Genomic DNA, 13,972 nt, shown 5'->3' on the forward strand with positions numbered 1-13,972 from the left:
TTTTTTTATATTTTTGGGGAACATCTCTGTTTATGTTTTTAGAACCTTGGATGTAAGAGTATAATGTTTTTTTTTGGGAATATTTCTAGTGTGTGTGTGCCTCTAAAACATTTGGGGTTTTTTGGACTCACTGATCTTTATTTATTTTGTTTTATTTATTTATTTGTTTGTGAACATGAATATCTGCTGTGGTCATTCATCATAACTGCATTGTTGACTTTAATCTTTTCTTGTGCTAAAGAATTAAATAAGGGTAATGACAGTAAAGCCTTACAGCAGACAAAACAAATGCAAAAGCATCGTCTTTCTGTGATGTTTCTGCTTTTTTTTCTATTTGTGCAGTTTCTGAACAACTCTTTGCTAAAAGCAGTATCCAATAAATTATAGATGGCGATAAACATCAGATTTCATCCAAATGTTGTCTTTCTTTTTGTGTGCGTGTCTGTGTGTGTTTGAGTACCTCTACACAGATGCATCCAATACATCACAAAGATGTTTCATAATATATATTTAATGCTGCTTGAACCCTCCAAGTGATGTCAGCATATCTGAGCACTTAGCCAGCTCCATTAGTTGTGTTTTGTGTCCCATTAGTCCGTAAATGTGTCACACCTGCAAAGAGGGGATTATAATCCTGACAGCAGCCCTGTGCAACAGCTATAAAATCCCCGTCTGGCTAATGCACCACATGCTAACAAGGCAAACACAGAGGTGAGGTCTTCAGAAGTTTGTTAAATGTTTATTATCAGAATCAGCCTTCTTATTAATTAAAGCCTAAATTATTGTTTATTAGTAGTTGGTGATGCTTTGTGCCATGGAAGTCTTGAATCTGGGAGCCGCAGAGCTGTGAGTGAACTGGTGTGACATTAGTGTGTTTTTATTACATATTTGGCTTCCCCTGCAGTTTTAATGAAGGCGAGCAGCAGAGTTGTGGTGCAGGTGTTGTTGTTGGCATTGGTGGCCCAGGTCGCCGTGTGCCAGCACTGGTCCTATGGATGGCTACCAGGTGGGAAGAGAAGCGTGGGAGAGCTCGAGGCGACCATCAGGGTGAGTGATTATTTTATAAGGAGTTTCAGTTACAGGAAATGTGCTCATTTTATTAAATTAAAGGTGAAACTGAACAGAAATAGCTCTATGGAGTTGCTTCATGCTGCCTGATGTAATTAATGTTTTCTTTTAAAAAAAGAGGAAAAGAAATCATCAGAGCAAAAAAATATACAAATTGATATTATTATTATATTTTTTCTCTCTCTTGTTGCTTTTAGATGATGGGCACAGGAGGAGTGGTGTCTCTTCCTGAAGAGGCGAGTGCCCAAACCCAAGAGAGGCTTAGGCCATACAACGTAAGTGCTGATAATACATAATTTATCAACGATGTTTTCTTCATTTGTACAATATTAATGGAAGCTGTGCCACTGCATCCGCCGTGTTCCAAAATGGCAATGACAATCTACAAACTGTTTTTATTTTTCTGCTTTTGCATGACTGATTATGTGCATGATTAATTGTATCTGTTTGAGCGATGGCAGCTGTAATGCTAGCTGTGATGACTTCGCTTAGTTATCTTATTGGCATGAATTTTAATATCAATTTCACATTCAATTTCCCACTATGAAAAGAAAAAACGAGTCATCAAAATCTGGAATTATTAATTAATGTCTCATTTTAATTTCTTCAGATTAATGAGGATTCCAGTCATTTTGACAGGAAAGTTTGGAAAAAGACTCTGGAATAAACAAGGGGCAACAAAAAACAGAAGATGGACTTTATTGTGTTCTCTATAAGGATTACACAGATGCCAGATGCATGTCTTTAACCCTTGAATTCCTTGGAAATTGTAATAAAGTTTTCAATCCTCTAGTCCTCCCATGTTTTATTTAATTTGACTGGTGAAATATCTGTCTGTATTTTAGAGATTAAACAGATGAAACTGCCTTTGTAAAGCAGCCCCGACCGACAAGCATGACAAACTCATGACACAACTGTCTTAGCGTGACAACAGCTGGTGATTAAGGCAATTTATTAGAAATCAATGACCTAATTGAATTTGTTACACTTTTGGTAATTCCATTTTCTGCCACGCCAGTCATGTGAATATGCAATGTTGAACAATTACACCTGCTGATTTCTGCGCTCGCATTTCTAACTGTTGATTAAACAGAAAACACAGCAAACTTATTTCTGCCTGCAATGACCAGACATGCCCCCACTAATTTAGAGGTAAATGCAGTCATCCAAAACAAGACAAAGGGAGTATAACTTTATGTTTTGTTTTCGGGTTTTTTTCCCTCCCCTCTGTGTATGAAATTGGTGTTCATTATAAAAATTGGAATTTCATATCGGGAACGGAAAAGAATCAGCAGGGGGGCATATGTTTTAAAGAGAACTCATTTTCTGGCAAAACCCTACAGACGGAGCACCATACTAATCGCCTGGTGCATAAGGGGCCAGGATTCATGAACTGTGCTGACACCTGGGAGGCCCCGCATTGTTAGAGCGTGGTTGTAATGCACACCAATGAACTCAAACCCGCTGGCACAACTGGGAAAAGGTTAACATTATAAGAGCACATAGAATTAAAGAGAAATTAAACCACATTCCAGCGCACTTCCAGAACAATACTTGTTCATTTGTGATACTTCGCCTCATTGCTTTAATATTCACGCTCCTAATTTCCATAACACAATCGCTTTAATTGATGAGGAAAGACGCCGCATTTATTTGGAAAGTCTTACGTTCTACTTTAACCTCTTTTCCAAAGTTAGACGGGGAAATTGTTGTCCAGGGCATTTTCTTTTAAAAGTCACAAAGAGTTTAAACTTTCCTTCCCAGGCTGCTCAATAATTTTAGAACGCTTTCTTAAAAAAGATAATTATGCCTTCACAGCCGTTTTCTAAAATATGGTTTTAATTCAATTTGGTATACTTTGGTGAGAATAATTAATGTTTACAGATAAAAGCACAAATCCCATAAATTCCTTTAAAAAAACCTAAGCGTTTGTTGTTAAAGCCAACTTTCTCCCTCCCAGTGTCCTCATCAAGGACCTGCTTAATTGCACGTATATCAGGACAACAAAACCTGCTGGTATCTGTGTTTCCAAATTTGATTTAACCTCACTTTCTCCTTCCCAGACCCCCTGGTGGATATTCACTTTGTTTACCTCAAATTAAACTTCATATTGTTTACAGCCTCTTGGTCCCTGAACATTTTATAGCCTTTTAGAATTATTTCTTTATTTATTTTTTGTAATGATTGTAGAGTTGGGATTCATTTGAATGTTTCCCTCATCTGCATGAAAATTATATAATTAACTTTTGATTAACCAGCTCAGTTGAGTTGGTTCCCCCATGCACACTGGTGAATAGTACCAACCGCATTTTAATGACTGTTTTCCAATTGAGTGGCGACCTTTTCATCAAAGAGCCACAACTGGGGCTAAACAACGGATAGAAAATAATCACGCTGAAAACAATGGTGGAGGCCGACGGGCTAGGATGTCATCCTTAAATATAACAACAAAGATGAAAGCAACCTCGCTGCGTGGCGTGGCGGTGGAGAGAAGCCAAGCGCTTGTGCTTGGATGCCCCATTGTGAAAACCGTGGAGGTCACGTCCATTGGCATAGACATGGAAAGGACAGGAAGCTGAGAATGGCCCATTGTTACATGTCCTTGCTCAGAGGGATTTCCATTATGAGGGGCAATGCATTTTGATACTTTGATTTTTTTTTTCGGTGTGTGTGCTATTCATTTACTTAAAAAAAACAGAACATATTTGGATAATGGCTCCAGGAAAAAAAAAAAAAGGGTCTCAGAGCTCCTCCATCCAAGGCTACAGCACAACACCAACACACACGCCAATCAAGCACGTCCGAGCAGATGTGCATCCTCCCACCGCCCGTCTTCAAATGAGCGTTCGATCACATGCATAATATAGTTTTCATTCCATCACTGTTATGCTCGTTGCAACTGTGTGCATTTTTTTTTTCCAGTTGGGTCAGAGGAAACTTTTATTGAAGCGGAGAGCGTAATAAAGTCATTTTCCAGGTGCTTGTTGTGACTCTTATTACGAACAGAATGATAATTTCCCCTGGAGGAATCTGGCGCTGCATTTCAATTGAAGTTAAGTGTGGGTCTTACTATGTTCCCGCAGGCAATAGTAGAAGGCAAAGTCATCTTCAGAGAGAGTCTAAATGTCAGGGAGGTCTTCAAACAGTTTTTCCCCCCACTCTCTCAGCCTTACTGAAAGGGATCTTTGGAAGCGCAGTGTCTTGGAATTGGACGCAAGGTAGACAAGCAGGTTGAGGGTTTAACATGGGCAGTGGATGTTCAATTTACTATGTGAATATAGATAAATCTAAAGTAATAAAAATGATAGTCCCAATTTGGGTGGCATCGTGGTGCAGTGGAAAGAGCTATCAGCTCTGAACGAGGAGAGCAGGATTGCCTCCCAGTCTGGGGCCTTTCTGGGTGGAGTTTGTGTATTCTCCCTGTGCACCAGTGGGTTCTCTCCAGGTACTCTGGTTTCCTCCCACATACAAATTTTAGGCTAATTGATAACTCTTAATTGTCCTTAATTTATTCCTTAAATGTGAAAGATTTTTTTTTTTTTTTTGTATTTATGTGTGCCTGTGATGGACTTGCGTCTTATTGTTTTCCTCGCCTCTCGTACAGTGATTGCTGTATAGGCACCAGCTTCCCATGACACAATTAGGAAAAGCAGGTAAAGCAAATACATAGTCTGACTTTTCTAGAGCTGTGCTCTTAGTTAAAGGAATTGTTCAGACAGCTGCTCAGTACATCTTCTGCCATATCGTCCCATCTCCACATGGTGACACTCTTGAGCTGCGTGTTTTGAATCCACTCCAGCGAACAGCCTCTCAGCAATTCCAGTTACGGAAACTGTTATCTCTTTAAAATCCAACAAAGACTTCAATCATTTACATCAAACTTTGGAACTCATTCCTAATTTTCTTCTGCATACTGACTCGTAAGATTTTCTAATTTTAAAGACAAGAAAATAATTTAGCAAAAGAGCTTTACATGTTTTTAACTTAGATGACTGCAAAATAATGATAATTTGCAAAAGTCTCTTGTTTCATTTTGTTTTGCATTTATTTAATAATTTTATTTTATTTATTTATTTTTTATAAAGGCCATATTGAAGCGCTGATATCTATACGGTAACGTGTACAGTAGTGAATTGGCCTTCCTTCTCCTTCTTGGCTGGCAGGGAACCTTCCTGTTGTGATCCGACTTCTCCTCTTTGATCAAAGAACAGTGTTAAAGCACTGGGAGAAGGAGGAGGTATGAAATATGAATGAATACAGCTGTGTTTTGATGGATATGTCTCAAAGTATCCCAGTAAGAGACTGCTAAAGGCCAGGAAATCTGTTTGTGTTGTGGAAATAGGCTCTTCCTCGCTCGTTTCTTTACCAGCTTCATCTTGGGTAGCTTTTCACTTCATATTTTAGAGATCCTCTTGTTGGGGAAAAGATCAACCCCTTACTTGTGCATTTATAGAAAACCGTTCTAAAAGGCCCTAGTTCATAATACATACCATTAATGACACCCTTTCCTTTGTTTGGTCATGAAAACACCTTTTGAACAAAATGAAAGGCTTTGCGAGAGGAGGATATTTATTATTTTTCTAGGGTAGACCTCCTAAAGTTCTCACAGACAGAATGAGATCTTATGTTAGGTGATGGAGGCTTTGTCACTAGTTATGTGTCTGATTCCTTTTTGCTTTTCTAAAGCCCCAACAGGGAGCCATGACTCATTTTGAAGTTGGAAGACGATACTGCGGTGTAAAACTAGCATTCCCGCATGAATTTAGAAACGATCAGAGCTCACAAAAATTTCTGATTCTGAGACTTAGATAAACTCGCCTTTCAAATTGCACTTCTTTAATAAACAATGCTAATAAAAAGAGGCGCTCATAAAAAATACAGTTATTGAGAGAGGTTCCAAAATGGCAATTGGTGTCTGCCTAAATAAATTTTACAACACGTTGTGGCTCAACGGCTTTATTAAAAGTTATTTAGAGACTGTTTTTAATCAACTCGGGATAACATTAAAAAAAATTAATTTAAAAAATCCGGTATTGGATTTGGAGAAGGACAGTGTCTCCAGACCACTGCAGGTCAAAACTTTCTGCTTGGGCTTTATTAGCCTCACTAATAGCTGGGTTCCCCAAATGACAGGGTCCAGCTCTGCTGGGAGCAGGGGGCTCAGATCTCGTCAGAGAGGGGTCGCACTAACCAACTGTAATCTTTAGGGTACTCCACTCCTGCTGACCCACATCTAACGCTGGTTCCATCCCTCCTGCTTACCCCCAACCGTTCTCCTTTCCCTCCCCAATCTGGCCTACCCAACCCACGTCAGTTACGCCACCCTTTGCTCTCCCTCCCACATCTTACCACCCTTGTGYGATAGAAATTCCCCCCCACCCTCCTCACCCAATCCAGCTCTTGCTTGTTCCATCTCAGTCCGGCTGGCCGCAGCGAGGAGCACGCCTTATCCTGTGGTAACGGCAATTAGTGGARTAAAGCAAGCTGTGGAGAAGACTGGATCCCCGTCCACGTTTCAACCCCAGATCACGAGTCTCCAGCAAGACTTCAAGGCGAACCGTGCAATTAGCTACAATAATGATAATGTGTTGTAGGGGAACAAAGGGTGGGTAAAACAGACCACTGTTGTGAGGCAGAGTGGGGTGCTAATAGTAGGGGGGGTTATTTGAATGCCCTGGTGCAGATAGGAGACCAAATCAAACTGATTATCAAACGTATGATGAATTACATTTTTCCTCTAATTACCCATGCCTTTTATGTGCAAACCAACTGGGTGAGTTTTGCATTCTAGACATTTACGGTCAGTGGTCTTTGGGCATCACACTGGGGTTACATCTTTTATTTCTTCCAAGAAACATACAAGCGGTTACTTGCGCAGCCATGGCTGATGAGAGGAAGAGAGAAATGTACTGACACTGTTCTTAGTTGAGTTAATTAGATACTTTCAAAAATTTTTGGCAGCATTACAAAAAAACGAAAGAAAACAGTAAAAAAGGGATGGGTGGGGGTGAGTGGAATTATGTGGTTTGATGTTTGACTATCGCAGATGTGTTGACACAGAGTCAAAACATGTTGGAAACAAACCACAAAACCCAGACCACAAATAGTAGCATTTCAAGTCGAGGTTGTGAGTAGATACAGTTGAGAAACGGACTCGCACGCCTTGGTTGGAGCAYAAAAGAGCAGCACCTATTCTCTCCGCTGCGAGCAGAGACCATTCCTACAGTCTCACATCCAGAGGTTTATAGAGGATATTTTGCTGGGTGTTGTGCAAAACGAACTGTGTCCCCAGAGCGGCAGCAACTTCACCTTGGCGGAGTAATGCTGTGATATTCTGTTTATTCTTCACTCACTTCATTTTACTCAGAGGAAATCCTCTGGAGATGGCTTATCTTGGAGCTGGAACAGGTGCACTCTAATTTACTCCTATTGCTTGGGGAGCCCAGGGGCCCCTGTAGAGAAGAAAGTAGCGATGTAGCACACTCCACTGTAAAGCACAAACAGCCAGAGAAAGAGCATTTAATCGAAAGGGAAGAAAACTGTGAGCTTTGAGTGCAATCGTATCATTCTGATGCAGAAATCTTTTTTCCTTAGTTTTTTTTTTCCGGTGGAAAAGGGCCTGTCATTTCATTTAACGTTTACTTCTTTAACTCTGTTTGCTTTGCTAGAAACTGTCATGTTGCACTTGGTGAAGCACCAGATGATGATGTGGTGGTGGGGGGACCTGTTGTACTACCCCGACATAACATAACATTTCCTCGCCAGCCCTTCGTGCAGAATTCACACAAGTTAGGCCTTAAAATGGTCTCTGATATGAGCCACTTAAGTCAAAGTGTACATAAATGTGCATGCTATGGCCTATTTGTTTTACTGATCCTGCACATTGTGAGCCAAGAGAGAGAGARAAAAAAGTTTGTTTCATCTGTCACCCCCATCCCTGCACTCACGGTGAAAACAGCCAAGCTTTCAACTTTGAATTTACTCTCCGATTCCTTTTCTTTAGAGAACTATGGTTTTTTTGAAGAGTGGAGCTGGTATGTTATTTGTTCGGTATATTATAAGTATGAATTCAGTCAGTATTTTTGTTTTGTGTTGCTCATCTCTTGGGAATTATGCAATCAAAGCAGATGCCTCAAGCAGTCTAGAAAGCGCCCCTTGTGAATAAGAGAAAATCTTGTACACAGCATTTTTTGTATGTGTGTATGAAGAAGGGGGGCATGACAACAAAGGCAAATATATGGCATTGTTCTCTGTTTCCGAAACTCGTACTCTGCACATTTTAAAAACGTATAAAAGCTTCCCACCTGTATTTCTAATATTGAGGAAGTGCCATACCATTTAACTCTGCTCAAATGACAATTACACCACTGATGAAATACAGTGTGTGCATTATTTTTGACTGATGCAATGTAGGTTCAATCATCAATGCAACATCTGTTTTCTCTCTCTCTCTCTCTCTGTATGATAGAAAACAACATTTGAAGACTGTGTTGTTAGTAGAATTTCACAGCGCATAAACAGACATTTCTCACTCAGAAAAACCGAAGCCACACAGAAACACAAGAGACACAAAAGCTTTGACGGAATAAAGAGTAAACACACACAAAAAAAGCAGAGAGCAATGCAAGGACAACAAGAGAGATATCATATACACTTTTAATGAGTGCGCCTGCCTCGAGCTTCTGTTTTTAATCACCTTTCCATGTGACATAATTTGCTGCAAGATTGTATATGCTTGAGGGACTTTCAGTTCTTGTCAACTCAAGAGCATTTGAAACAATCAATACCTGTCTATCCTGTGGCACACTCATAGTTGGCCATTAGGAAAGAGCTGCTTAAAGTAAGCTCAGCCAATACCATTAGCCCTAGCCTAAGGGCAGTTCCATGCCTTAGTCAGGGTAGGCACCTGCCCCCATCACCCCCACCTCACCCCCTTAACCCNCCCTTAACCCCCTCCACCCCTCCCCCTACCATTAAGAACCTCCCCAGAGACATCATTTGGACACATCGGCCAAAGAGCACTTCTTTATTCCCTCTCTTTTCTTTCCCCGGCTCCACCAAAAATCAATACATCTCCCCTTTTTCTTATTTTCACAATTTTGCCTCAATATTGTTCTCTCTTCTGCCAGAAACCAATGGGCTTTCCTTTTTTTTTTTTTTTTACTTTTTATTTATTTATTTTTTATTTTTTGTCTTTTCATCTACAATTTCCTGTGGCTAATGTCTCCAAAACACATGCTTTATAGGAAAGAATGGGAAAATATTTGAATGATCTTGTCATGGTGATATCAAACATTAAGCTCACTGTGTGCTAAAATGTTTTTAAAACAGTATGGTCCTTCTGCTTTTAGTTGTTCCCATTTAGTTCTGATGGATTATTATATTTTAACTAATATCTTATTTTTCTGTTTTGTAAAATAAACGTTTTTTTTTTTTTTGCTTAACCTCAATCATTTGGCTGAAACACTTAATAAGAGAGACATCACAGCTCAGATAGCTTTCCAGTAATGAATGAACTTCTCTGTCAGTATTTTTCTGCATCAACCACCAAACCCTAGAGAACAGAGCCATGTACGCAGTAATGCTTTCTGACTGCCTCCTATTTTACAGCAAGGCAATGACTCAACATGGTGCAAAGTTTCTGAACAAGTGATACAAAATAATGTCCTTAGAAGGACCACGGTCACWCAGTTCTCGCCCTCCCAACCCTCTATTTCCAATTGAAACGGAAAAAAAAAGTAGGGTACTGCCCTAAATCTCAGCCAGTGCTGTTTACAATAATAACTCTGAAGAGCGATAGCCGGTTCCACAGCACTGGCGATTTCTGYGGCCGCCTATATCGATCGGGGGGTCCTAATGAGCAGCCGTGGAGCTGTGGCTAATGGTGTTGTGTCTGGTGTCCGTGGTAAACGCCCACGTTGAGATTATCATTCCCAGGGGGGACTGAGAAAGGTTTTGCCAGCCCAAGCCCTAAGGGTGTGAGCGACACACTTCAGGGGTCAAGGTAAACTATCAAATGAACAGCCAGGCCTTTCATACCCTTAGTTTAAGGGTTATGCTATACTAAACTCCAAAATACTTTTTTTTTATAAATACACACTCTTTGATATATACTTTTTTTTATTTTATGCAAACACCAGAGGAGATTATAATCCCAACTCTGCTGCAACAGTACTTTCTCCCTTTTTCTTTTTTCTTTTTTTGTCTCTTTTCTCCAGCAGTTGTAAAAAGCAATTACTGCAGCATTGATAGGGACCTTACCAAACTGTTATTAAGAGACCTCAAATGAGACCTAGCTTGACAGACTGATAATGGCTTATTTGACTTTAGAGATTGCCTTGGCACAAACACCCCAGCCCCTTCACATACCCATGGTGGTCATTGTCCTTTGCTATGCACGGCCATTCTGGCAGTCTTGAGTGACATCCAACAAGTTCAGCAGATTCAGAATGTAAATGCACACCAGGCGCTGTGCRGTGTCTTCAGAGAAGAAGCTGAAAAAGTGTAATGAAGGGACTTTTTGCTCCCTTCATAAACCTGGGTAGGAAATGAAACCTGCTGTCAACTCTCATTTGGGAAAGCGAGCTCTTTATATGTGACCAACGCTACGTGGACAATTAAGTTTTGACAAAATGTGCAGCAGGAAAAAAAAGTGCATATTTATTGCAACAACCTGCTCTCTGATTCAACAGACAGTTCTTCCGTGGATTATGCTCGATTCAGCTCGGGGTGCGTGCTGAGCATTAGTAGAGCACATTCTAATGAAGTCAAACCGATGCAGAGCACCTCTCAGAGTCATGCCCTGTTTGGAGTCACACTTCCATGTCCTGGCAAATGCTGAGCATGTAAAACAGAACTGTCAATTATTCAACATGAACAGGAGGATGTATGGAGTGACATGGGGGGTGGACAGGGGCCGACTAAGCCTGGGGCAGATAGGGGGTACCACTTTGATGTGAGTGTGTGGGCCTGCAGAGTTACGCAAGGTGTATTGGGTAATGTACTAGAAACACCCCCACCCCACATTCAGTCTCCTTCATTTTTTTCTTCCTCCTCCCCTTCCAAAGTTGAGCCACTATTGTTATGTCTTCCTTCATTCTCCCTTTTTAATACCATTTTTACTCATCTATGCCCCAAACGTGCATCAGCAGACCCAAATGTCAGCTTGTTGCCACATAATTTACAACATCCGCATCGGTCCATAGTGCAAAGTGTATTCGTTTCACACTAACTCTTAAAAAAACTGTAAAACCTATACATATGTCGGGCCCAAAATTGTTACATATCTGTATTTGCCTTTTAAAGATATGAGACAAAGTGCAAAATTAACACATGCTAAAATAATAAACTAAAATACAATGTCAAGACTGGGAATTATCGGTAAATTCTGGAGTTTTCCTCCCAAATGTGACACGTTTGTCAGGGAAGGTCTTACATAATTCAGCAAAACAATACTAAATCACATACTGTATTGCATTTGTGACAACAACACATATATCAAACTAAAGGCCCACGAGCCAAATGTGGGTCGCTTCTGCATTTTACGAGGCCCACAAGAGCTTCAAAGATGTATTAGTGTCTTACAATTTGCATAGACTGCTTCACAGTCAGTATAGACCATGAACTACATCTCCCATAATGCATGTTGTTTATTTTACCATTACAATTATGACATCCCTCCACTAGATCCTCTTTCACAAGACAGTTTCGCAAAATCACCACACAGACCGGTCCGGCTTTAAGCTCCCTTGTTTCACTCATACACATTCAGAAATTAACCTGGCAGCGTGGAACCAAAAGTGGCGTGGAGCAGAGCTCAGCTTGGCTGAAGAGGACTGCAACATATTTATTGTGTGACAGACGTTTGCTACCTCGTGTCAAACAAAACAATCTGAATTAACTTAGCAATACTGTGGTTCATAATTCTTTAAACTAACTACAAAGTTGCTGTTTTGTGTCATATTTTTTATTCCTTCGATAATAAATCTGTTGAATAATCCTGTGGTTGCTCATTGATGTCTCCCTCCCTATCAAACAATCCATCCATCCATCATCTATATCCGCTTCCTCCCTTCAGGATCACGGGGGGTCACTGGTGCCCATATCCAGCAGTCACAGTACGAGGGGCGGGGTACACCCTGGACAGGTTGCAAGTCTATCACAGGGCTCATATCAAACAAAACAAACTGAATTAACTCCCTTTAGCGATCTTGTAGTTCAATATTTTTCAAACTAGCTACAAACATACACGTCAACCCCTTCGGACATTTGCCTGAATGAGCCTCAAAAATTCCCAATTTTTGCAATAATAATAATAATAATAATAATAATAATAGTAATAATCACACGTTGGGGGAGCGGGGAACGATGACTCTTGGTCGCAGAGATGACAGCGCCTGCAGAAGGATATGACGGGATTACTTATTTCTAGCAGCAGAGCAGATTGGAGGATGGTGATTTGATGTTAATGCTAGTATTTTTTAACGTCCCACAAGCTCTGACGTTAAATAACAAAGTTGCTGTTTAGTATCGTTTTTTATACAGCCTATTCCCTCTGTAATAAATATGTTTGTTGATTAATCCTGCTGTCGCTCACTGATGTCATCAGCTCATTATCATTTGCTGAGGGTTTGCTCTGTCACAAGTCAGTCTGCCCCGCTCGGGCCCAGCTCTGATACCACCTCACTTTGGGGCTCAGATGGGTGTCAGAGGCGGGCTCACTTTACCCGCCTTTGTGCCTTTGTTTTTTTTTCTGTACGACCCGAGGAGGACAGAACACGCGTCAGTCCCAGACTGAGCTGGTCTTATAAATGAGGCTTATGTTGAGATGCACAAGGTGCAAGAGTAGCCGGTGAAATTTACTGTGTAAAAATCTCCATTTCGCTGAATTTTTGATGGCTACATTTGCTGTGGCACAATTAAGCTGGGAGGTGGGAATTTCCCACTTACAAGTGATAGATTGAAACAGGAACACCTCGCAGGTGAGAGTTCCCTGTCAAAAAGTGGGAGCGTTCTAGTCACCAAAACTCAACAGTAAGTAGAACTAATTTAACTTTGTACTTTTATTTTTAACAGTATTTCTATCATTTATTTTCACATTTAGTTTGTCGTACTTTCTAGCATTTATAAGCGGACTTGTTAAAACTCTGTGCATGAGATACCACTTAGAGCTCATTTATTGTTTATTAGAGATGCTCAGCTGTAGCAATAGACGAGGAACATGGCGTGTCATGTTTAAGTCAAAGTTAAATACAAAACATCAGATTAATTACAACTGATCTTTTGAGAGCCACTATAATGCTCATGTGGCCCTCAGTGAAAATGAGTTTGACACCCCTGCATTACAACAACATGGCTTAGAAGGAGATGAGACTGGGTGCTTGCCTTCTGTACAAATCTTTCACTGACTGAAAATGTTTGTCCCATTATGTAATTAAAATTCAGACAAAAAAAAAAAAAACAACAACTCAGGACTGTTAAACAGCTACAATCTTACATCAGACACCAACAGGACAACATTTACATCCTAAAACTCTAACTCTCCTCAGTTCTTATATTTACAGACTGTTGTTAAAAGAAGAGGTGATGCTTCATTATAATAAACCTGGCCCTGTCTAAACCTTTTAAAGGGGCAATATCATCTAAAATCTTTTTTTTAGTTTTATATCATGTTACAATGTTATATTCTCATAAAAAGCATACCCAAAGCCTTGCTTTAACTCATTCACGCGTGTTTGAGAAATCCTGCAGCATTTTTAGGAAGCCATGCTGAGGAGCAAAACGACAGGTGGGGACCAGAATTGCCTTTTGGTACCAGAAAAGCCCCTGGGACGTGTCTTTAAGCCAAACTTCCTCATGGCAGAGCCCCCCCCCCACACACACACACACACACACACACACACAC

The 13,972-nt window shown here is 40.4% G+C and overlaps 1 protein-coding gene and 1 long non-coding RNA gene across 2 annotated transcripts in view; one reads left to right on the forward strand and one right to left on the reverse strand.

The window, feature by feature from the left end:
• The window catches only part of LOC106513283 (uncharacterized), an 85,888-nt gene that overhangs the window by 16,328 nt on the left and 55,588 nt on the right, over positions 1 to 13,972 (reverse strand). The gene's annotated exons all lie outside the window — the stretch shown is intronic.
• On the forward strand, positions 664 to 1,860 carry gnrh3 (gonadotropin-releasing hormone 3). The gene is made up of 3 exons (XM_014002016.1): positions 664 to 1,047; positions 1,266 to 1,343; positions 1,679 to 1,860. Exons 1-3 carry the CDS (start codon positions 910 to 912, stop codon positions 1,733 to 1,735), a joined length of 273 nt encoding a protein of 90 aa, XP_013857470.1. The 5' UTR covers positions 664 to 909; the 3' UTR covers positions 1,736 to 1,860.

The sequence above is a fragment of the Austrofundulus limnaeus genome, unplaced genomic scaffold, assembly GCF_001266775.1.
Source record: "Austrofundulus limnaeus strain Quisiro unplaced genomic scaffold, Austrofundulus_limnaeus-1.0 Scaffold0, whole genome shotgun sequence".
NCBI classification, from domain to species: Eukaryota; Metazoa; Chordata; class Actinopteri; order Cyprinodontiformes; family Rivulidae; genus Austrofundulus; species Austrofundulus limnaeus.

Excerpts from the sequence above, each read along its gene's own strand:
- gnrh3 (XM_014002016.1), top strand. The coding sequence starts at position 910 with ATGAAGGCGAGCAGCAGAGTTGTGGTGCAGGTGTTGTTGTTGGCATTG. Across the intron at positions 1,048-1,265 it reads AGCTCGAGGCGACCATCAGG|ATGATGGGCACAGGAGGAGT; the intron begins GTGAGTGATTAT and ends TGTTGCTTTTAG. Across the intron at positions 1,344-1,678 it reads AGAGGCTTAGGCCATACAAC|ATTAATGAGGATTCCAGTCA; the intron begins GTAAGTGCTGAT and ends TAATTTCTTCAG.